Raw genomic sequence first — 22,887 nt, 5'->3', positions numbered from 1 at the left:
CAATGACCAAACTATGACTGCTGGTCAATGACGAAGTGTCGAGGTATGTTTCAATGACCATTGGAGGCGGTCGATTTTGTATTCCACCACACGTCCTCCAAACACTTAATTCTTCGCGAAAGGCACTCGTGTCGTCGGTTTCGATTTGAAACTATGCGAATTAGTATTTCACATACAGGATGATGATATACATACCCATTTATTGACTTTCCGAGTCCCGTCCTTATTTGACAATACGGGTAGTGACATCCTCGAGGACAATATAACAATGGCAGCTTTTGTATGGAAATTCTATACCAAATTAGCACTTGTCCATTAAACATATTTTAATTCCTACCTGTATCACCTGGTCCAGTCTCTTGACATCATCTTTCGAGGACCCAGCAGTCGGTATCACACCGCTATCACCACTTCCCTCCTCCTCTCCGCTATTCCCCGGCATATCTGGTGTGGTTCGCATACTCGGACTATTCAAGCCTTCATCTCTCTGATTGTTCGTTCTAGATGGATTCGTTCGCGGAGAAGACGCTGGCGATGCCGTCACTGGGGACGGCCGTGGATGCTGATGCATTTCGAATGGGGTAGTCTTGCAAACTGTTCTCGGGCTGTCGTTGTGCTAATCGACTCGACGTGCTTGATTCGTCACTATTCGCACATTCACGGCAGCTGGTCGTATGGCTAGATTTCGTAGTGTGTAGGGCCGGGATACCTCATGATTTGGGCATCCATCGTCATGTATCTGCGGGTTCGATCGAGAGGGTATTTCACCAGGCAAATTTGGCAAACTTTGAAGAGTTTTCTTCTCGATGCTATGCAGCCTGTGGGTGTTTCCAGGGGAGGCGAACCTGGAAGGGTAGGCAACGGGAGAGCTGGGGCCTACAAGGGAAGCTCGCTCAGGCTCAGGCAACACACATGGTGCAGGAATGGGATCTCGGTGAGGTGTGTTTGGTCAGAATCGCAGAGGATTTGATCGAGTATATCTGCAAGACGAAATCGAGGATGATTGTTCTCTGGCGATTTGGTGTGATGGCGGTCGAGCTTAGATACTGATCATCAGAGTCATGCTCCACTGGGATCCGGGGAGCCTCGTGATCGAAGCGCTTAGAGAGGGAGGAATGAGTACAATGATGGTGTTGATGAAGGGAAGAGCAAAGCAATGGTGGTTGAAGTCGAGATGACTATCCAGACGCACCAGCTAATGAATTGATGAGGAAATGTGGATGGCTAGCACGTATTCATTCGCAATGGAGCTTTGTTGATGCAATGCAATACGACGGCCGGCATTGCTGAGTCATCCGCGATGTCCAGATAAGCTCTCCTATCTCGCTGCTTGACGCCAAGACTCGATTGCCTCAAGGCATCTGGCACATGCTCGCTTCTCCTTTCGCATCTCGCTTCTCGTTCACCTGCAAGCTGGAGTCTGCCACACCACCGCCCTCTCAGGGTGCCGTGAAAGTTGCACTTTTCGTGTCACGGGCCACCCTCACCAAATTAGTATTGTAAAGCTCCATTTCTAATAAATAATTACTTACAAAACTTTAATTACTTAATTAGAGACTTAGAAATCAATCTACTAGGTATTAGATTACTCACATTGTTAAAAGACTACAAAAGTCGCCATTTGGGTGTGTTTTTTCGGTACTTTTGTGGTTAGTGGCCCTTGACACGAAAAGTGCAACTTTCACGGCACCCTGAGAGACCGCCTCTCTTCTCCAATCCAACCGCCCTCTACCTTCTCCCTGCCCTGTATCGCAACACCCTCTCCACCCCCAATCCCTGCCAGAATGCACCCTCAATTGGACACCCAATACGGCTCAGAGCAGCTCACAGAGTCCAATCCCGATTCTCGTATCCAGACAGCCTTACGTCTTGCCACCAATCACGCCGTGATCGCACGGTGAATTGGCCGGTGACTGAATCGATGGCCGGTTACTCGATCAAGATGTGCTTATGTATGTATCAAGGCAAGTAGTAAGGCAAACCGGGTGTAAGACGCTTAGTATGACAATATTATAACTCTATACTTTAACCTTAATTTCTATTGTTTCGACCTTAAGACTAGGAAATAGCCTCGTACCAGCCGTTATCGTACGACCGTTAGCCGCCGTTACTCGTGCGACCAACACAGTAGTAGTACCAAAAAGTGACATATATATACTCCAACTGGCTAGGAACTTGATCACGGTAGTTAGCCCTTTATTTCTGCCTATATCTCTATCTCTACTTCTACCTCTGTCTCTCACAAACCCCAATCCACTACCCCCATCCAAACCAGCCGTTCTTGTACGACCCAAGGTTCTTCACGAATCACGACCCACAAGCGAGACATTTCCCCGCTAAGAGTCATCCACCAGACTCACACTTTGCAGGACTTCTTGTTCTCGCTCTCGACCCCGATTCCCATCTCTCCTTCCCTTGTTCTCGATGTCCATCTCATGAACCATCCTGTTCAACGCCTAAACACTAGCCACAACAAATTGTATATCTCAATTCGTCATCTGTAAACGATCTCGTATCTAACAAACCCTCCTTACAATCCTTCAATTTCACATTCCGCCCATAACAAAAAATACCTCAAATAAAAAGATACCTTGCGCAATCGCCTCACATATACTAATGTATTTATTTTTTTTCAAACTAGATCATCTAATCTCCTTCACGCTCCCCTCTTCGTTTCCTACATACTATCCACAAACAACCCCCTCAAAACCTCCCTCTCCTCCCCCACCTCCTCACTCAACCCCGGCGCCAGCATCAAAACCCTCCTCTGCGGGATCGTCCCCTCAACAAGTGCTTCCACATCACTTTCTTTAAACCCCAAATCCTTCAACCCCCTCGGCTGATCACCAAGATCCTGGAGGAACTTCTGCAGCGCCTCGCCAAGCACCTCACCGGCTGATTCAAGCGGGACCTGGGAAGTGTCGACGCCGAATGCGGCGGCGGCTTCGAGATGGCGGGCGGGGTTGGAGGCACCGGTGAAGCGAAAGACGGAGGGAGCGGTGACGGCGACGGAGACGCCGTGGGGGATGATGGTGTGAGGGACGGTGTAGCCAGGGTGGGTGTAGGCGGAGGGGTTTTGGGAGGAAATTGGGTAGGACATTCCTAAACATATTGTTAGTAAGGGTGATTAACATCATGACTGGGATTCCAAATGCCACAAAAGAAATTCAGAAGAAAAAGAAATGGGTTTCTGTTTTCAATTCCAATGTGGAAGAGACAGGAAATGGGTTGTCGTTCTTCCATCCTACTTTTAAGAGGAAATTGAACGAGTATCAATCTCTTCATTCTCGTTTCCCAAGGACAAGAGAAAGTTGTCTCGGCCGTCCATTCGAATTTCAAAAGAAAAAAAAACAGGTATCAGATGCAAACTCAGAACAAAAATAAAACAGAAAAGAAAGAGCTGAGAAAAAGAGGAATATATACCATGACACAAATGCACCCCCGCATTCCCAAACCCCACCCCCGCCAAAGTAGCAGCAAGCAACATCTGACTCTGCGCCTCATGATCCTCGGGATCCTTCACCGCCCGCGGCAAATACTTAACGGTGCTCCTCAGCGCCTGCAAACTGAAGATATCCGAGATCGGATTCGCGCCCTGGTACGCGGGGCGATTAATTGGGTTGCTCGGGCGCGGCGTACGCTCGTAATACGGGATCGCGGTCCAGCTTTCGAGACTGTGGCAGAGCACGTCGAGACCGGAGCTGGCGTGTACGGCGGACGGCATGGTGCGTGTGTTGAGGGGATCGCAGATGCCGAGGGTGGGTTTGAGGTTGCGGTGGGCGATGCCGGTTTTGGATCGGGAGGCGACGAGGTCGAAAATTGCGGTGCCGGTTGTTTCGGAGCCGGTGCCGGCGGTGGTGGGGACGGCGATGAGGGGGAGGAGAGGTTTCTCTATGGGAAGGCCTTTACCTAGGGGTGCGTTGACGAAGTCGAGGAAGGAGGCATTAGGATAGCAGGTGTAGAGATTCATTAGTTTTGCGGTGTCAATGACGGAGCCACCTCCTACGGCTAGGAAGGCGTCTGGGGCGTAGGGTTTTGCAAATTCTATTGCTTCCTTGATTCTGGGGGTGTTAGTACAAGTTACTAGATACAACTGCAAGAAACAATAAGGGTAGAGTTGTTGGGTAGCATATTAGGGAGAGACACTTACGAACTATCCTTCGGCTCAACCCTACACCCATCATAAACCGTATACTCAATACCCTCTCTATTCAGCCCCTCTTCAACCTGTCTCATAGCATCCAACCCCCTAACCGTCTTGTCCGTAACCACACAAACCCTCTTTGAACCCAGATTCTTAAAATCCATGCCTACCTCCTTCGTAACACCAGCTCCGAACCGGATTGAACTAGCTGCCATTTCAAAGGCATATTCCTTCTGACGAGACATATCTACGGGAGTGGCATAAGAGCGTTGGAGGTTCGCCTTGGTATGCGCGACGAGGGATGAGGATGGACCTTGCTGGTGGTAGCTGGGATTGCCGTGGCAAGGACAGGATGGAGGATGTGTGTATTGTACTGTGCGGAGAAGATTCATGGCTCGCATTGCCCGCTGGAGTATGTCAGTTACCGTATATACTTGGGTTTGAGTTGGACTTACTGTTGGGGCTACTCTCACCGCAGCCATTTTGTGAGGAAGTGGGGGAACCGAGTGCTATACAAAGGAATATTGGCCGAGAGAATGATTTTCTTCTCCAACTGAGCTGTTCAATTAGCAAGTCAGATTTTTGGCTTAATGACAGTAAAGTAAACAGCTTTTAAAATGTTGCAAAGTTTGTGGAAGTTTAAATGTTTAGATGTGATAATCATTGAGGTCTGTTCGTCCCTTGTCGATTCATAATGCGGGGAAAGCTACAGCTTCCCCGGTAACTCGGGCGCCTCGGCCCACCCCTTCGGGACGTTTAAACTTCAAGCTTAAACGGGCGTGCTATCACGTGACTGAAATGCAAATTTAATCGATGAGATATCAAATGCCATTTCAATTCAGCTACCTCCATTAATCTTCAATTAATGCACCCCGTCCAAGATATACACCCTACTATAATTCTTCATCACCTCCCCAGTCTCGCATGTCCATCGCATCATACACCTTCTCCACGTTCCATACAATCCCCTACCGCCATGCCTATCTATAAAAGTCCGCCGGTCCACCAGGTGGAGCACTTGGCGCTAAAGGCGCAGGAATAGCAGAGTCAGGGCTCGCGGGTCGTTGATATGGTTTATAAGATGGGGCTCCTTGACTTGGAAGCGTCTGTCTTGCATCATAGGGAGAAGCGATATTGGGGTACCCGGGTGTACCTGTTGGAATTGGTGGTGCTTGACCGGTTGGAATGGGAGGTGGCCCTTGTTGGGGTGGTGCTTGGGACTGTGGTGGCACTCCAGGATACGCGTTGTAGTGTTGCTGACTAGGAGGTTGTTGTGCGTTTGGGTTTGCAGAGTATGGATCTTCCGACTGCTGCGAATACACCGATGCACTGTATGGCGCGTTTGGATGTTGGTTTACAGGTGAATCATAGACCGATGTGGCAAGTTCTTGTGGATTTGAGTACGTGCTTTGTGGTCGATGTCCACTCTGGGCTTGTTGTGGCGGGTATTGTTGAGGTGGAGGCGACGAGGTATGAATTGGTGCAGGTTGCCCGCCAGAGGGAATCCTTGGAGTTGGAGCTTGTTGTGGATATGGTTGGTGGCCTTGCGGTGGCTCAGAAGGATGGTTTTGCCCGCCAACAAAATGAAATGGTTGCGGCTGTGGTGGGTAGTTGTGCGGCGATCCTGGTTGGGGAGGGTAACCTTGATCTAGTCTTTATTAGTACAGAAACATCACCACTTTATTGGATGCTCACCTTGAGGATTTGGAGTGTAATATCTCTGAGGATCTTGCTGAGGTGGTGCGGCTTGTGGTGGATAGCCACCTCCGTATGGCTGTGGTTGACGTCCATATTGATAACTTTGTTGGGGTTGTGTCATAGAGGCCTCCAACATATTTTCGAACAACCTTCTTGACTTGATAAACCTTTCGTTCAGTTGCGTCATTTCATCTGGGAGAATCAGCTAAATATTCAAGATGGGATAAGTTATGCTACCTTTTTTCTGGGAATATTTCCCAATCAGCTCAATACATTTTGGATGAATAGCCGTCGTAGACTGGTATAGTTTCTGCCCTTGTCAGCAAGTCCAAAGTACACACCTCAGCAAACATACCGTAAGTTCATCATTATCTTGAATATCAGAGCTCGAACTCAATAGCGCCAACAGCTTTTCCACATTTTTAGCTTCCCCAAACACCTCAGCCTCAGTTTGAGCATCCCTTTGCAAGTCCTCAATGGTTGGATCCGCCAATTTCTCCACATAATTCAATGGGAAGATGCCAGTCTGGCCTCTCAATAAACCCTTCCACCAATCCTTATATACAGATTCGAGAACCGCAATAATGTCACCTTTCTTAAAGGTCAATTCATCCGGATCAGAAGCCTGGAAATCGAACAGCGCTCGTACACGATTGACCGTTGCAGCTGTGGTACCTGAAGGTGCCGTACTTGATTGGAGTGGCTCCTGCGCTTGAGAAGGTCCCCCAGTAGTTGGTTGAGGCGAAGCTTTGGGGGTTGTCTTGTCCTGAATCGACAATTTTAACGCCATCTGCAACTCCTCTTCCTCCTTCTGCCTATCTACATCTGTAAGTCTGCTCTTCGATGGAGCAGATGGAGGATGCAGGTTTGGGTTTTGACTCTTTAATCTTTGGTATTGATCTCTCATTATCCCGAGATCCGGGTCCTTGAACATCTCAGCCCATTCTGCCATACGCTCCAATATTTTCGCCTTGACTTGCTGATGGGTATTTCGATCGTTTGCCAGTCGTAATAAGGCATCTGTGAAGGCTCGCGAAGCAAGTTCTCGGTGTATCTTTGGCCCACAATTTTGACCGAGGGCGTTTGCAAGCTGTGGAATCGTCAGTAGCGCATTCGCCTTCGTAGCCTTACGACCATACCTCTAAAGTATATAACTGAACGTTCGCATTCCGATGCGCCAGCCGCTTTATCATGGAGGCCACAACATCTTTAGCACCATTCTCTTCTGTACTAGCTTTGTCGCAGACATCCATGATATATTCCCAGTTCTCGGCCGTCAGGTTCTCGTCCGTCGCCTTGGCTGCGAGGAAAATATGTCAGCATTCGCATCACAGGTAGCCTCGTAGTTGGTGCACAAGACTCCTGACTTCCTATAACCATGTAGAGACTTACCGACGAGATCATCAAACGCATTCTGCTGTGCGCGAAACATTTTTGCGGCTTTTGGCTTCTAGCCAGAGATATGATCCCACTGCGGGGAGGTGGAGGTTATGTGAGCTCTCGAGGACAGTTCTTCGGGTTGACGACTGGCTGCGGCGTATGCTGTGTGGGTGGTCTTCTTGCGCGTGTATTATTTGTAGAACAGTGTGGGTTTTCGTAGGTGAGGATACGAGAGTTGAGATAGTTAAAAAAGTCGTGAATGTTCAGACATTTGACGATGCAGTGAATGAAGCTGTCCCGTGTACGCAATACGATAGCTCCCACCACGCTAACCGGATCAAGGGTGGCGGATGTTCCTTCAACGGGCAACAATCAGGCGCCTGAAGTCTAGAGCGACGTCACCTTCATTGCGCGTTCCTCGCCAAGGCATCCCTATTAGGTACCGCCTATTGATTGTACATTACGAGTATGAGACTTGGAGAATTGTTAAAGAAGCTGTATATAAGCTTCTAATTGAATAGTGGCTGTACTTGTCATTGTCATCTGATAAACCAACACTCTTTAGCAAAATCAAACATGAATTTGCGCTCAAGTAGTCATTGTGCTCTCGACTATCGTTTGATCTCCATTATCAATCATCAACACCAAATCCAGTATTCTGTGTTCTGATTCATCATCCATTCCAACGACCGCTGCCTCGCTTTCCCAGCACCCAAGAGCCAGAGATTCTATGTTACATATAAACATGCGCTTGCTCTCCAGACAATCGCAGATGGCATTTATAAAGTCCCAGTCTAGGGACCACACAATGCAGAAACACAAGCAAGACCACCAGACGCTATGCTTCCAATAATTATCCTCCTGGAGATACCCCGTCCCTCGAGCCTTTGCACATGCTCCCATCCAGGAAGCGCCTATAACTCCATCATACAATGCAAAAGGACAATCCGCAATCACGGCGGCATTACAACCGCCAATTCACATCACCACATATCATCGTCATCATCATCATCATCAGCTTGCCCACGATTGTTGTTGGAATTCCCATATGGATAGTAATCTTTTCCTTGCCGACTTTGTTGACTTTGATCGACGTAGCCGTTTTCAGCGTGGGAATTGTGCTGCGAGGCTCGAGATTGCGGCCGGTTCGAATCATCATCATGATGATCATAATCATATATCTGCGAGTCGTCGACGTACTCTGCGCCCTCACGTGATGGTTCATGGTTTTGATTTTGACTTTGATTCTGGCTTGGTTCAGCATATTGTGTTATCCCCTGTATTGATTAGTGTCCGAACTCCGAACTTTGACGAGATGATTTAGACTTACCTGGTGATAGTCGTAGCGGTATTGTTCTTCCCCGTTCTCTTTAGCCTGCTGCTTCTGCTCTTTCTGGCGTCGCTCTGCTTCCTGTTTCTTCTGTGCTGCCGATTGGGGTACTGCCATCTGCGGATGCATCTGCTGGACCTTGGCTAGATATGAATACATGAAATTACTGAGCAGAACCTGACTGTACAAGGCTCTTCTTGGGTTGGCCAACTTAATGTGGGCCATTCGATAGATGGCCCTCTCTTCCAGAATTGAAAATCTTGTCCAGTTGTAATCAATATCCGGTTTAAGCTGTCGGTACGGAGGTTCAGGTGAAAGCGCCCGTAAGGAGGTACTCTTCTTGCCCCCTGAATCTCGATCGCCCTTCTTCTTGCCACCACCGAAGAAGGAGGAGAACAAGCCGTCTTTCTCTTTCTTGTGTTCTCCCGATTTTCGACTGCTTTCCTTCTTCCGTTCCGTTTCCAGCCTGCCATCCATGCTTTCACGCTCAATTAATATGCTCTCCCGACCCCGAGGAGCATCCATGGTAGACTGGAGAACATCCAAACGAGCAGTATCATGAGATTTGTCGACAGAAGCCTTTGCTTTTCCTTTCTTATTATCCTCGTCTTTCTTCTTGTCCTTCTTATCAAACCAACCCCAACTTGTCTTACGGTGACTCGTCTCTTGCTCCTCCTTCTCCTTTTCTTTCTTGGATTTCTTCTCTGGCTTTTTCTCTTCCAGTGTGGGAATGAACGTTAGGCTATCTGTTCCCAGTCTGGCAGTATTTCCAGGGAGCGGAGAAGGCTGCTGCGTCATATCACTAAGAGTTTGTGATGGCGCAACTCTAGGTGCTATCTGTGGAGTTGAATTCTGTCTATCCAGTGTAGGCCGCCTGCTTGATTTCATTGGAGGTTCTGGGACAGTCTTCTTTTGCAGTGACTGTGTGGCATTCTGTGAAGACGACCTTTCTGGAAACTGATTTTTAGTTCTCGTCTCTTCTGGTGGTGGTGTTTCTACTATTTGAGGAACCGTTGGCTGGTTCCTGGGAAATGTGCTACTCCTTGATATTGGCCCTGTAGGGGGTGCTGGGTCAGTCGCTGAATAAACGCCTCTGCCTGCTTCTGTCATGTCTTCTTGCGACTTTCGCTCCGGGCTTGATACTGAAGGATTACTTTGAGGCAAATTCTGTAAACGTCTTCCACCCCGATTTGGTCGCGAAAAGTTCTCTGCCGATGTTGGTTCAGACTGCACCTTCGACAGAGGGTATCCCACACCTGGACGTCCATCTATCGGAGAAGAAACGGGTGACTCCTCTCCATCAGTATCGGCACGCCCAGCTCCGTTCCTCTTGGAAAATGGTACTCTCTTTACACTCCCCCTCCTATAAGTTGTCCTTGTGGACCTCCTCAGTCCAAGACCAGGTGCTTGTGGTAATATTGGCATGTCTTCCAGTTCCTCACTGCTCCCAGATCTATTGGTATCAAGACTCAATTTCTGCATGGCTTTCGTTGGATCCCGCACTAACGCATCCAATTCTTTCAAATCAGAGATTTTCAAGTCCAATGACTGGTTCGAAGACAACGACTTCTTCCTCTCTATCTGCTCCGCTCCATCTTGATATCCAACCGCTCCTCGACCGCCCTCATTATTTATCTGCCGTGATAGCATCGACTTCTTCCTCTTCAAAGACGACTCTGACCCACTTCTCTCCATTCCATCGGGGGATAAGGAATTCGAAGAGTCGCCCGACCGACGCTTAATCGATTGTACTCGGTTCTCCAAAAATGTCTTGAATTCCATAGGCGCAAGTTCTGGATGCACCCGAGCGGGTACCCAGAACAATCTCGAGGGATCTTCTTCGTTATCATCACCAGTAGGCGCCACTGATGGCATCAACGAAACTCCCGAAAACGATGGCAGATCCGGATCGCTTGTGTTTCCAACATCCATCGACATGCGCCGTAAAGCCTGCAAGTTACTGAGCTCCTGCGCGACAGCCGCCGGGTTCGAAGAGTAGTCCAGGTCATTAAGTGGGAATTGTGCATTGGCAGCTTCATTTGAGTGATGTTCTCGCAATGACAAGGAGGGCGACAGAGCTCCTGCTTTCTCGAATGAGCTGCTTCTTGGGCTCTGCATCAGCCCTGGCGATGTATTTGATTTCTGGTTGGCGTTTCCATTCACACTGGCCGACGGTCGATTCCGACTCCCCTTCATATCTGTATACGCGTTTCCTTCTGTCAAACCTTCGTTCAGGGGCGATGGAGCAAAGCTCAGCGGTCGGTCGGATTTCGTATAATCATCGTCGCCGTACATGTCTCCGATTGCTTCCGTGACGTGGTGGTTGGTGTCACTAATCGAGAGTTGCGCACCATGCCCCCTTCTACTGGCAAAGCTTCCACCAACCTCACCTCGCGGTCTTGAAGAAGTCTGTAGACAAATGTTAGCATCGGTGAGGGTTCGGGCAGCGCTAAAAGTGTCTAATATCTAGGGTCGTGAAACCTGCTGTGCGTCCGCCTCGGTCAAAGTCAACACCTGCGAGGCGGCACGACAGACAATAGGTCCGACCAGAGACGGCCTAGCCGTAATTCCACGGCAGCTTTATTCGAATCACGAAGCTATCGTGACTTTTTGGAGTGTGGTGGAAGGGCGACGTACCTTCATCGGGGCAGCGGTCCAAGGAATGTGTTCCCCTTGCTGCTGGGGTCAAACTAACACCGGGCGCTCAATCGACCTTTGCACGGTATGCTGTTCATTGGGAAGTGATGATGAGGTTATCGAGGCGTGGAATCCGAGCGAGGAGGGGTTTGCGGTGAATGCGTTACAAAGTCCCAAATATCGTCATCGTGGGATGGTGGAGGTGGAGGTGGAATTCGATGCTCCTTGAGTCTCTCAAAGAAGAATGGATTGGATGGAGGTTGAAGGTGTCGGCTGCCACAGACCTGCAAAAACCAGGGTTTAGCGCTAAGAGCGGCAAGGTGGATACAACCTGATTCGGACTCTGAGATAGACGTGTGACCTTGATATTTCTAACTATTTGAGGAATCGTGAAAGGAAAAACAAACAAAATTGTAGGTAAAAAGTATCTTTACCTTGAAGATACACTTGTAAAAGAAATGAAATCAATTTTTCTTCCTAGATGTGTTTACTGCGTCTCTGCGGTTTCCCGTCTAGATAAAGGCACTCGCCGCTTTATTGACTCCTATTGGTGTGACTTGCTTGGTCGAGCAAACACCATATGCAGATCTAAACATTAAAAGGTCTTTCTTATGAAGTTTCGCATCCAAATATACGAAATGTTTTCACGTTACTACTGCATATACCCTTCTATATCCATATAGTTTCACAGGACCATTTCAGAGCTCTCATCCCTTCCCAATCAACAGCTCTATGCTTTGACTATCTCAGATGACGAGCATTGACAGCGGCTGCAATGCAGGGCACTCCATTGGTATCACGTACATACCTCCGATAAACACCCTTTTCCGCCGTACAAACATATTTAGATTTCCAGCGTGAATAGCCCATTAAGCCTACCCCTTTTCACATCGCCGAGCCTAGACGTAGAGCCAGCTCTGAATCTCTCTTCTCCTATCCGCCGGCACCCCATCAAGCTTAAATCAATGCTGCATCTTGTGACCCCGCAAGCGCTTAATATGTGGCTTTCAAGTGTGGGAAACTCACCTATTATCGTTAGCGATTTACCCCTTTGCTTTAGCCTATGGCGTTGGATCCCTCGTTTAACCCCTGAATTAGAATAAACAAACCTCGACGTGAATGAATGCGATTTAGTTTTCTCAATTAATATTCTGTAGAAGACTGAATACCTAACATCTTCGTTATAGGGATATTTGAACTTTATTCTCCTTGTAGGATACGTCTTTTAAACAAACAGAAACATCCATCTGGTTAAGGCTCGCTTGCGAAAATGGAGAGGACTTAGGATTTCCTTGATCTCGTAAGATCGAAGCACAAGTAGAGAATATCAATAGAACTGGAACTAACCAGTAAGTGCAAGTTTTCATGTTACACACCAAGCTCAGCCAGAAAACACTATACTATCCATCACCATAAATTATACATCTCTACCGAGTCGCACCTTACTAATACCGCAATACTTCCTCTACAACGACCAATACTCCATTCACCTTACTGTTGCACGCCTATATTACAAGGTTCTTACCCCAAGAATGCTTCGCAAGTGTCTCTTGTGTATCTACAGTTATGGACGCTCGTTCCTCACTACAATATACTTGATTTCCATCGGTTAAGTGGAATCGTCACAATGCACCCCAAAGTCTAGATTGTATTGAACCTGCCTGTCGTGTGTTAAAGTCGCAAATACACATCAGCCCTCTCTATCTAGAAAAATGAAAGATCAGAAAGGAAATTCCATATACATTGTGTAGTTGATTGATGAAAAAAGGACCCTTTGGCCGTGACTTGTGAATTAGAGGTATGGTGGCCAAGGTAAAAATGGCGGGTTCTCGATTTATTGTTACCAAATGTATCAGACATTTGGACTCGAGTCAATGCCTTATATTCTTGTGGGGCAGAAATTTGGACTCATTGTTCTTCACAGCAGCTAGCAAAGGTTCCCTTGGATTTATGTATGACTTGCCAACAGATTCTGCAGTAGTCACTTCGCAAGTAGTTCCGGATACACCCGCAAAACCACACCCACCAAACTGATTTCTCTCTGCTTTTCCTTCCTTTCTGTACTCCTCGCAGAGGAAACTCTTCTTAGTCCTCTGTCTTTTCGTACACTTGTGTTGGAAATTGCGCGACGTCTCGGGGAAGATTGCAAGTTCGCAGAGGCATTGCTTTGGTCCAGAAAAGCCTCCGATCTACTCAACAGGTATAATTCATAGGCAACATGCGAGAAATCTCGCATTGTTAATTCGGAGTCGTCGAGCGTTGAGAATATATTGACGCCTGAATCCATCTCGCAATTAACCGAGAACCCGCTAAATGAAAAGGAGACCACCAATACTACATGCTGCCCAACACCCCCTTTCAGTGACAGTATATCTAGAGCTCGAGCCAGCATGCTACAGTATGTCAGTATTCTCCTCCCCTGGACAGAAAATTTCATTCAGGGCAATTCCATGGAGTCATTCCGACAGGCAAAGCTTTTTGCCGATGCTGTGAAGAAGTTACTGGAACCAGTACCAACATCTATCGAGGCACAAAACACAGTGCTCGTTCGCGGCCTGACATTAGAAAGCTCCAAAGCTATGCCAGCGCCTCTAAACTCTAGATTCCTCTACTTTTACGAGGAAGTAGCCGATCGCAAAGCGCTGGTTCATGAATTTTTCAATAGCTCCTGACTTCGCAAGGGAGACCCAACAAGATCTGGCGGCATGGGTATCAGGTTCTAGGCTGAGCGGCGAAAACCCTTCCTGTTTTGTCTCGCCTCAAGAGGAGCTCTGCGGTGACGCCTTACGTCGTTGTATGACTGGCTCTCAACTATACCGATTTACCGCACTTCTACCAAAAGCACTTGAATGGGCAGGTATTTTGAGAGGACCATGATCATCACCCTTGAGTGCAATCAAAAGGGGCGATAGTGAATATCTATCTGCCCTCCGTACCTCGCACGAAAACCATATCCTTAATCTTGGCACAGAAGTGGCTCAAAGTAACTTTCGTGCAGCTAATTAGCAATATCAAGGGCTCGGCCAAGCGCTCTCCGGGGCTCTGACAGGAGCGGAATATTTCTCGACCTTGATTAAAACAGATGTAATTCCTTTCGAACAGTCATATAAGCAAGATATGGAAGCAGCAATGGCTAACCGCTTACTGTCAGATGTCGAAGAAAGCATTACCCAAGGCTTAAATATGATTCCCGACTTCTACGTGGTATTTCTAGCTGCTTTAAGTCATATACTAATTGGTACGAAGCGAGTCTACTTCTTTCCTGCAGCTGCTCGAATACACAATGTCTCGGCAGAAATCAGTGGCAACAATGCCTGTCTGGCGATGACATTTGCAGAATGGCAACGGCGAAAACAAGAGTGGCCGCATCAACTCAATGTGACCGAGATTGAAATTGAGCAGATAAAACGGCAGCAACTTGCTGCAACTCGAAGCAGACTTGTCTCTCTGACAGAAGTGAATATACATCAACGTCAATTAGAGCACAGCGATGAGGTCCTCGATTTTCTCCGTGATCGTACCAGCAAGCATGAGCTATACAGCTTTATGCAACAGGAAATGGCTGCCCTGTCCAAGCAAACCTTCAAAATCGCGTTAGAAGGCGCCAAAGAGGCCCAGGCTGCACTTTGGTATAAGCTTGGCGACTTCTCTGCTTGTTTGCATGAGACTAGTCATCTTAACTTTGAGTTTTCCGAAAATGTATTGTGGAATTCGCTACATGAGGGCCTAGTTGTAGGTGAGAAACTTGAATTACGACTTCACTCGCTTGAGAGGAGATACATGAAAGCTAATTGTCAGGAATATAAGCTCACAAAACATATATTTCCAAGGCAATTTCCTCCGTGGGCATTTCCGCCCCTGAAATTAGGCGAGAAAGGTGAACTCGAGATTCCCGAATGGTGGTTCGATCTCGACTACTCAAGACACTATATGCGGCGATTAAAGCAAGTTAGCATCAGTTTGGCATGTACCGCTGGTCCGTTTACCGGTGTACATTGTAAGCTTTAACTGTTCAGCAGCAAAGTTCGGACTAAACCATTGCTTCCACCTGCGCCAGAATGCTGCTGGGCTAAGCCCGTCGTCGTCCACAATTCTGATTCCGCGTTGCGGACAAACAGGACGTCTCGCAACCACAAACCTGTGGAGACGGTAGAGAAATCCGGCACTGAAAAGTGCGTCGATCTCAAGTGTGGATCTAGATCCAATCAAGTGCTTCTTGATTCATATGTTCTATCGACCCATTACACGTCATATGCACACATGGCCATTGCGACATCTACAAGCAACTCTGATCCAAGTCTCTTTGACTCCGGTCTTGACCAAAGCCGATATCTTCCCCTCGAATTTGCCGGCGCCGCTTCAAGATGGAGGGTCTCGCTTCCATCTCAGAACAATGCGTTTAGTCTAGATACTGAGTGATGCTGTCCTACATATTACCTGTACATCCCGTGAATGAGGCGAAGAGTTGCACCGTGCTGCGGAACGATCAGGATGGGGTAGGAAAGCGGGAGATGGTGTCAGATTCTTGGATCTCAAGCATGACATGAGTGAGGAGTTTCATGCTGCGTTTGTCGCCCACACATTATCGGATTCTCGCTATTCAGACAGCCGTCACACTTCTTCGAAGAAGTATCAACCTTATGATCATGGCATCAATGAACCCTTTGAACTGAAGCTGGCTTTCACGAAGAATATGTTTCCCTACAGAACAGCAAGTTAATGCCGTGGAGTTTGGGCAACCAAGATCCATGTGTTTATTGGAATCACTGTATTCATTAATGAGCATCACCATAGCTCCGAGTATATAGACGAATCACATCCCAGCTGTGAAGACTGGACATGGTCATTTCAATCTCGTCTATCTTCCTCCAAAATCCGCAAAAGTAGAGAACCCCTATCATCGGCACAAACCAATCGCACATAGAAAAAAGCGCAAAATCTCCCATTTCAATTACATATCCAGCTTTTCCAACAACGACACCAACTCAGACAACGAATGCGAGTGTCACGACTGTAAACTCACTGGTTCCCCAGATTGCACACCCGACTTACGAGTTTCATTCCCTACCTTTGATTCCATTCGCCTCGGACGCAAGAGATGAGTGCTCGCCTACGATGTGATGGTATTCTCCAGCCGAAGACAAGACTAGGACCGATTCCGGACTCAAGACAGAGTGGATGTTAGAGGTTGAGTTCTGGGGGGTAATGGGGTTCCCCCTTCTGATTAAATGTTATACGGTGGACTTGTGATTTGACCGGTCCAAGTACCTGGAACCTACACCGAATTTTCATATTTGCCACATAAGCTGTGCGTAGTTCTCCCTCGATCCGATAAATCCTACTCGTTTGTCAAGTGCCACGTTACGCACCGTATAGCATTTAAATAGGGGGGGAGAGTAGGGAGGGTGGTCGAGAATGTTTTCTTGTTAGTGGAGTTTGTGGAGGGCGGATGGGGTGGGGGGTGGCGGAAGGCGGAAGGCGGAAGGAGGAAGGCGGAAGGCGGAAGGCGGAAGGCGGAAGGCAGAAGGCGGAAGGCGGAAGGCAGAAGGCGGAAGGAAGTGGGGGTGGGGGAGTTAGGGTGCTTGGTGGGGTGTACGATTTATGGGAATGTATAGCGTGATTTTTCGGGTAGGTTCATTCCCATAGCTGCTATTGCGGAAACTGTAAGGCGATCTGGTGATTTTAATACGTATGCAGATTTGAAAACCTAAAATATTAAATCTTAAGACAAACAAAATGATGACATGTGACCTCTGATTAATTAATTTATTAATCTTTTCTTAAGTAAAGATTGAGAAATAGAAAGTGTAATAGTAGATAGACATTATTATTATTAGACCTCAAGTAAACGCTTTATATTAAATGAGAAGATGGCTAAGACTTAAGTTAAGAGATATATTAACACAATACTAGAGGTAATAAAGAAAGTTTAATCTAAAGAAATCTAGTCCCGCCAATCCCCTCAATCTTGCACCTGTGTGTAAATCCCCTGAAGCGGCATTGGCAATCCTGGAGGTCCTGTGTGCCGTCGTTCCACGTCGTGGCGCCGGTCGTCAAAGTTCGGATCGGGCTTGTCTTGAATGTCCTTCGGCTTTTCCTGAATCTCATTTGAACCAGTTGAAGAAGACCGAGGTTGTTGCTGCTCCTCTGCCCCCTTCAAAACCTCTGCCCGAGCCGCTCTATTACGGCGAGCTACTCCCCACACAGCGGCGAACAAACCCACAATTTCCCACGCAAACAGGACAGGCAGAGACCTCGAAAGCTGGTTGTTGCAACCTCCCGACCAGATCTGGAATAATATGCTCACGATCTGATACCCTGGGAGTGCATACCCGAGTTTGTAGAATCCGGGATTCAGCTCGAAGGGGAAGAGAGTGGATGTGATGTTGGCGATGGCCCAGGGCAAAACGAAAAAGGTCAGATACGCCAAAGGCACAAACGCTGTTGCTGCGTCGAGAACCACGAAATTGACGTGCATGTATAACCACATCGCCATCCAAGTGAGCATAAATTGACCACCTGATACATCCCAGTTCTCTTTGAATGCCCATATGTATCCGACCAGGGACAAGGAGGCGAGGAAGGTGTAAGTGATAGCAACGACCATCCGGATAAGACCAACTTGGATACTGGAGAGATACCCGTATATGTTGAATGAGTTCGAGATGCCGTTTAGTGCCATGAGGAAAAAGAATTGCTGGATAATTGGTAGGATGAGGGTTACGGTGTTGTATAGAACTTTGGTTCCTTGCGGTGTCGGCTTTATGTTTATTGACGATGCCGAAATGGGATTGAGGAGGGCCAGTACGGCATTCTGGTCGTTGGTGTTCAGAGATTGGGCAGCTCCGGTGCCGTTGAGTGAGCCATATATGGTCTGGGCAGCTCCGATTAGTGTTTGCATGTTCGAAAGAATGTAGCCCAATTGTACAGTCGGGTAGTGAGCTTCGTTGTACTATTGAACAATTTCGTTAGCTATGGACAATAGCAGTTGCTGTATGTTCGGTGCGACTTACAACATATGTCAAAGTGTTGCTCGAATTGTATTCAGCAGCAGCATTTCCACCTCCAAGAGCAGCTGACAATCGATCGGAAGCACCATCTTGCGCAAATATCGCCGCCCAGTAATCTCCTCTACACACCGCATTCCGGATATCCTCGACAGTGCCAAATTCCTCAGCAGAACGGAAGTGTAAGGTCGGAAATCTCTCGCCTTTCAGTGCAGAGTACCCAGCTGACAAGGACTGTCCTATGACCCCCCCATCATAGTCAACGGCCAAAATATTCAAATGACTCGTTCGATAAGTATCCCTCCAGATGGAACCGTAGAGATAAGACGTGACGATGAAGAACAGCATGATGACGAGAAAAGATGATGAAATTACCCCAATTATGAAGGGTTTCCGTTTGCCATTCCAGAATGGATCGTTCCAGCGTAGGCGTGCCATGATGAGAGGTGCGTTGATGGCAAACAAAAGGAAACGAGGGATTGTAAGATCTTAGGTCTCGAATAAGGCCCGAAATGGGATGAGATGGGACAATACTGTAGTCAAAAATGAGAAGAAAAGGAGGATGAAGGATAGATGGGAGATCGTGTCTATAAGTATTCTAACATCAACTTACGTGATTCGTTTCCATCCAATCCTTTCTCCTCACTTCTTCGCACAATAGAAAATGCGGTCTGTAACTTGCCGGTAGTAGTACGAAAGCTAGACTCGTAGAGTATTGGCGGCCGCACTAACTAGTCGGTACCTTCCTTCAGCCTTCGTAGTCCGCCAAAGTCCGATTTACCGAAACCTTCGAGAGCTTTCTCACGGCCATCCCCTTTTTAAGACTCGACGACGACAAGTTCTATATTTAATTTCTTGTAGAACAATATACTTTAGTATAAGCTGATTAAGTATATACACTTTATTTTATGCCTGGAAAGGTAATTATCTCAAAATCGCGAGGTCTTCGAAAGGGCGATCTCGAAATTGTCGTGGGGTCGTGCTAAGCCCAGCCAAGCTTTCGAGGGGTAGTCTCGAAGAGTCGAGCTCGAACTCGACCTTCTGTCCTTTTTATCAATATCTAAGGATCTCGAGTAGCAACTAAAACTAAAACTCGTGATTCAACTCGTTTTAGAGGGTTAAGGTTTTTGGTCAAATCGGAGTTTGCCGCACAAGTTAGCGTGCGGTCGTAGAAGAATAAGTTTAGCAGCCGTCAGCCTTATCATAAATCGGCACGAGAAAATGATAAGACATAAAGTTTACCTAAATGAGTAGACACAGTATTAGCCTACACTCGCGTATTCGCTATACCAAATGACAGTGAGATGTCAGAGGTGAAAGGATGTTGATGTAAGGAAATGAATCGTATTTTCTCACCGGTTGTAAAGAATCCAGTCGAGTGCTGTGGCACTGTAGATAGAATAGGTTCTTGAATGCCAAATTAAGCCAAATGCACTCTGCCTTCGGGCATTATGGTGCATTGCTTCTTTTGTACTTTTGGGCTTGTCCCGTTTTCTGATAAAATCGAATGCATGAGTGACAGACTTTGCAGATCAAAGTCTTCAAGATGAGATGCACAACACATGCTCCTTGCTCGCTTAAAGGTTATTATCCTGGATCAACTCCCTGAAGGCGTCCCAGATGACGCTTAATACCCAGTCATACCATGTTCTCCAACCCTCAATATTCTTTTTATGCGCCCAACGAGGGTCAACCACTTCATCGTCCTGCATAGCCACTCACGATTCCAAGATCTGAGTACCGAGATCGTACTAGCTGGGTAAGTGCTTGCTGTAGGTGGAGTATTTCATCTTCTTAGACTTTCGTGGCGTTCTTTCTGGCGATTTAAGCCATACACGTCTTGATTGTCAGGTTGAAGCTAAGAAGAATCCGGTGTTTTGGAGCCAACTCCAGATTGTCGCCAAATAAAGGGGTCGCTTTGATGACATCATCCCGCTGAATGTGTGGAGGAGACTCGACATTTATTGCAGGTGAATCTCTTCCTTCTCTTTGAATCATTTACGATAAGAATCATTCATTAAACAATCACAAATCCTAAGATTCTCTCTCTCCTATATCACAATATTAATACGAATAATACGGTGCCCGACATCGATATAAACGCGACCAGGATTCCCCGCAAGTTGTCCGAGCTTCTCTTGGTATGTGCTCTTCCGATTGCGACAATTAATTTTATCGTACCACCCATACACGCGAATTCTTGACTTCTTCATTTATACAGACAACTAATAATTATGAATAGACTCTCCCCAAATATGTCGCAAAAACCTGGAATGCCTGGGACTCACCCAGTGACAATGCCTATCCGACAGGCTTCTTATTCGAGTGCTTTGAGCGACGATGCGATCCCCACTGCTGATCCTTCAGATGTAAGTTGCGCCGGCAGAGACTGTGTTACCAGTGTTCTTTGAATATGCAGCTAACCGTGTGCTAGACTTCTGGACTCCTCGAAGAACGTCTGCGAGCATGGAAGCACGCAGTAGGATACCTCGAAGATTATGTTAGCGCGACGGAGAAGGTGCAAAAGGCGCATGCGAAGGAGTACGAGAAGGTGTTGAAGGTATGATTTGGAGGAATTTATGTTCTAGCATGTCTTAATTAATTCTTCCAGACAATCAACAATCCGCTGAAAGAAGGCCATCATTTCGATCAAGGTCTTGGCGGGATAGCATCGGTTTTCGAGAATATGCGGTTGAATACACAAGTAAGTTTATTGTGCCCAGGGTCCTATCATTTACTAATTTACTAGGGCCTTGCAAACTCACATCTCGAAACCGAACAAAACCTCAAAGGCTCCGTCCTACCTATCCTCGACCGTTTACACAAAGAAATCAAGAACAAGTCAAAAGAGCTATCTTCAGGTGCGGCCAAAGGAGCCAAGGAGGTTGACAAGGCTCGAAATACCACCCAGAAGCACATCGAATTATTAGGCCAGCAAACCGCAAACTTCGAGTCCACTGGGGGCAAAATGCATTCCGCGGAAGATCCATATGTCGTCAAACGAGGTGTTCTCCACCGACTATCAGCTCAAGTTTTACACGAGAACAACAACAAACACGATCTGATAGCTGTACAAAACAACTTTGCGCAATTCGAACATCATGTTATTGAAGTCATTCAACAAGCAATGATGTCCTTCAACCAATTCGTAGCCGGTCAAGCGCAAAAACAACAAGAACTATATGGCGACATGCTAGCCACCACGCAACGAGTCCCTACAGATTTCGAATGGAACCAATTTGTCCAACGCAACTCCAACATCCTAATCAACCCCAACGCGCCCGAACGAACCGTCGAAGGAATAGCCTTTGCCAACCAAAACCACCGCAGCACGCAACCCCTAATCGAAGGAACCCTCGAGCGCAAGTCCCGCAACAAACTAAGCATGTCCGGCTACTCCACCGGCTACTACGTCGTCACCCCCTCCAAATTCCTCCACGAATTCAAAGACAACGACAACCTCCGCAAAGACCCCGTCCCGGAACTCTCCATCTACCTCCCAGACGCCGTGATCGGTACGACGGCCGGCGAGAAATTCAACATCAAAGGGAAGGACGTGAGCAAAGGCATCGGTAGCAAACTGTCAGGCTCCTCGGAAATATCATTCAAAGCGCATTCCCCCGCCGACGCCCAGAAATGGGCCGACGTGATTAAATCTGTGGTTGGCGCTAGTCCGGCCGCGTTGTTACATACGAATACCATGTCTAGTATGGGTAGTGCGCCTGCGTCGCCGTTGTCGCCTGTTGATCAGAAGAGTCCGGGTGCGTTGCAGACGCAGGGGATCACGGGGGGTTCAAATGTTGCGTCGCCTGTTTCGCCGATGGGGCAGGGACAGGCGGGGGTTATTGATTCGAAGACGGGAGGGGTGGTGCCTGTTGAGAAGGCTTAGGGGGTGGTTTAGCTTGAGCGAGCGATCTATGCGGAGGTTTTAGCATGCTGAGGTTATATAATAATTTGAGATTGGATTTTTAGCTCCCGAATTAATAAGATGTGATCTACAAGCGTTTTTGATTATAGATTGATGGGGACGTCAAGATTTTAGTACTTTGAGATTAGCTTTTTAGCTTACAGGTGTACAGCTGTGCCATTTATCTAAGAGTTCTCGCAAATCTTTCCGCGTATAAATTTGTACTAATTCGATAACCCCCTTTCAACCTAAAAAGTAATAAAATATAACCGTACTTCGAGCTCTATATACAGTAAATTGCACTACCTAACACTTCCTCTCCTCCTCCTTACTCTTAACTATATAATCTCAACTATCCTATTTCTCCCTCTCCACGCTTTATAGACATTTTAGCTATAATCTTAGCTATCTATTTTTAAATCTTACTAAAGTATTAAAAGTTTAATAATACTCTACTCTTACTAGTTCGGTCGATATAGAGGTCCTTAGTCTTTGTAGTTAGTAATATAGTAATATAAACTATAATTCTATTCTAAATTATATAAAGAAGTCTATTTTCTAACCTATACGCGTATTATTATATTATTTTACGTAAGAAACTAAGCATAGCCGCCCTTTAAACCCTCGACTATAGTAGGAAATTATAACTATAATAAAATATCTATATCCTTAGTTCTAGCTAAGAATATATTAAAGAGAGTATTATTAGGTAAGAGATAAATCTAATTAGTATATAGATTATAAGTATAGAATAACCTGTATTCTTCTCTACTTTATCCCTCTC

General features: G+C 46.9%; 6 protein-coding genes across 6 annotated transcripts; 2 read left to right on the top strand and 4 right to left on the bottom strand.

Moving 5' to 3' along the window:
- Positions 1-2,677: 2,677 nt before the first annotated feature.
- GLAREA_10898 (Dehydroquinate synthase-like protein) lies at positions 2,678-4,626 on the bottom strand (the record flags this gene model as incomplete). Its single annotated transcript, XM_008079998.1, has 4 exons — positions 2,678-3,102; positions 3,424-4,061; positions 4,151-4,551; positions 4,600-4,626. 4 exons carry the CDS (start codon positions 4,624-4,626, stop codon positions 2,678-2,680), a joined length of 1,491 nt encoding a protein of 496 aa, XP_008078189.1.
- A 498-nt stretch (positions 4,627-5,124) lies between these two features.
- On the bottom strand, positions 5,125-7,274 carry GLAREA_10897 (ENTH/VHS; the record flags this gene model as incomplete). The annotated part of the gene is made up of 6 exons (XM_008079997.1): positions 5,125-5,792; positions 5,840-6,034; positions 6,080-6,140; positions 6,198-6,932; positions 6,982-7,142; positions 7,235-7,274. The coding sequence occupies 6 exons, from the start codon at positions 7,272-7,274 to the stop codon at positions 5,125-5,127; spliced, it is 1,860 nt and encodes a 619-aa protein (XP_008078188.1).
- Positions 7,275-8,205: 931 nt separating this feature from the next.
- On the bottom strand, positions 8,206-11,195 carry GLAREA_10896 (uncharacterized protein; the record flags this gene model as incomplete). The annotated part of the gene is made up of 3 exons (XM_008079996.1): positions 8,206-8,499; positions 8,553-10,961; positions 11,190-11,195. The coding sequence occupies 3 exons, from the start codon at positions 11,193-11,195 to the stop codon at positions 8,206-8,208; spliced, it is 2,709 nt and encodes a 902-aa protein (XP_008078187.1).
- Positions 11,196-14,318: 3,123 nt separating this feature from the next.
- GLAREA_10895 (insecticidal toxin complex protein) lies at positions 14,319-15,608 on the top strand (the record flags this gene model as incomplete). Its single annotated transcript, XM_008079995.1, has 2 exons — positions 14,319-15,165; positions 15,214-15,608. 2 exons carry the CDS (start codon positions 14,319-14,321, stop codon positions 15,606-15,608), a joined length of 1,242 nt encoding a protein of 413 aa, XP_008078186.1.
- A 1,543-nt stretch (positions 15,609-17,151) lies between these two features.
- On the bottom strand, positions 17,152-18,634 carry GLAREA_10894 (nitrosoguanidine resistance protein SNG1; the record flags this gene model as incomplete). The annotated part of the gene is made up of 2 exons (XM_008079994.1): positions 17,152-18,141; positions 18,203-18,634. The coding sequence occupies 2 exons, from the start codon at positions 18,632-18,634 to the stop codon at positions 17,152-17,154; spliced, it is 1,422 nt and encodes a 473-aa protein (XP_008078185.1).
- Positions 18,635-20,451: 1,817 nt separating this feature from the next.
- GLAREA_10893 (PH) lies at positions 20,452-22,085 on the top strand (the record flags this gene model as incomplete). The annotated part of the gene is made up of 4 exons (XM_008079993.1): positions 20,452-20,565; positions 20,631-20,756; positions 20,808-20,900; positions 20,946-22,085. 4 exons carry the CDS (start codon positions 20,452-20,454, stop codon positions 22,083-22,085), a joined length of 1,473 nt encoding a protein of 490 aa, XP_008078184.1.
- Between the last annotated feature and the right edge of the window lie 802 nt (positions 22,086-22,887).

The sequence above is a fragment of the Glarea lozoyensis genome (assembly GCF_000409485.1).
Source record: "Glarea lozoyensis ATCC 20868 chromosome Unknown GLAREA12, whole genome shotgun sequence".
NCBI classification, from domain to species: Eukaryota; Fungi; Ascomycota; class Leotiomycetes; order Helotiales; family Helotiaceae; genus Glarea; species Glarea lozoyensis.
Note: the sequence above shows the minus strand (reverse complement) of the source record. Positions and strands in the feature narration are given on the sequence as shown.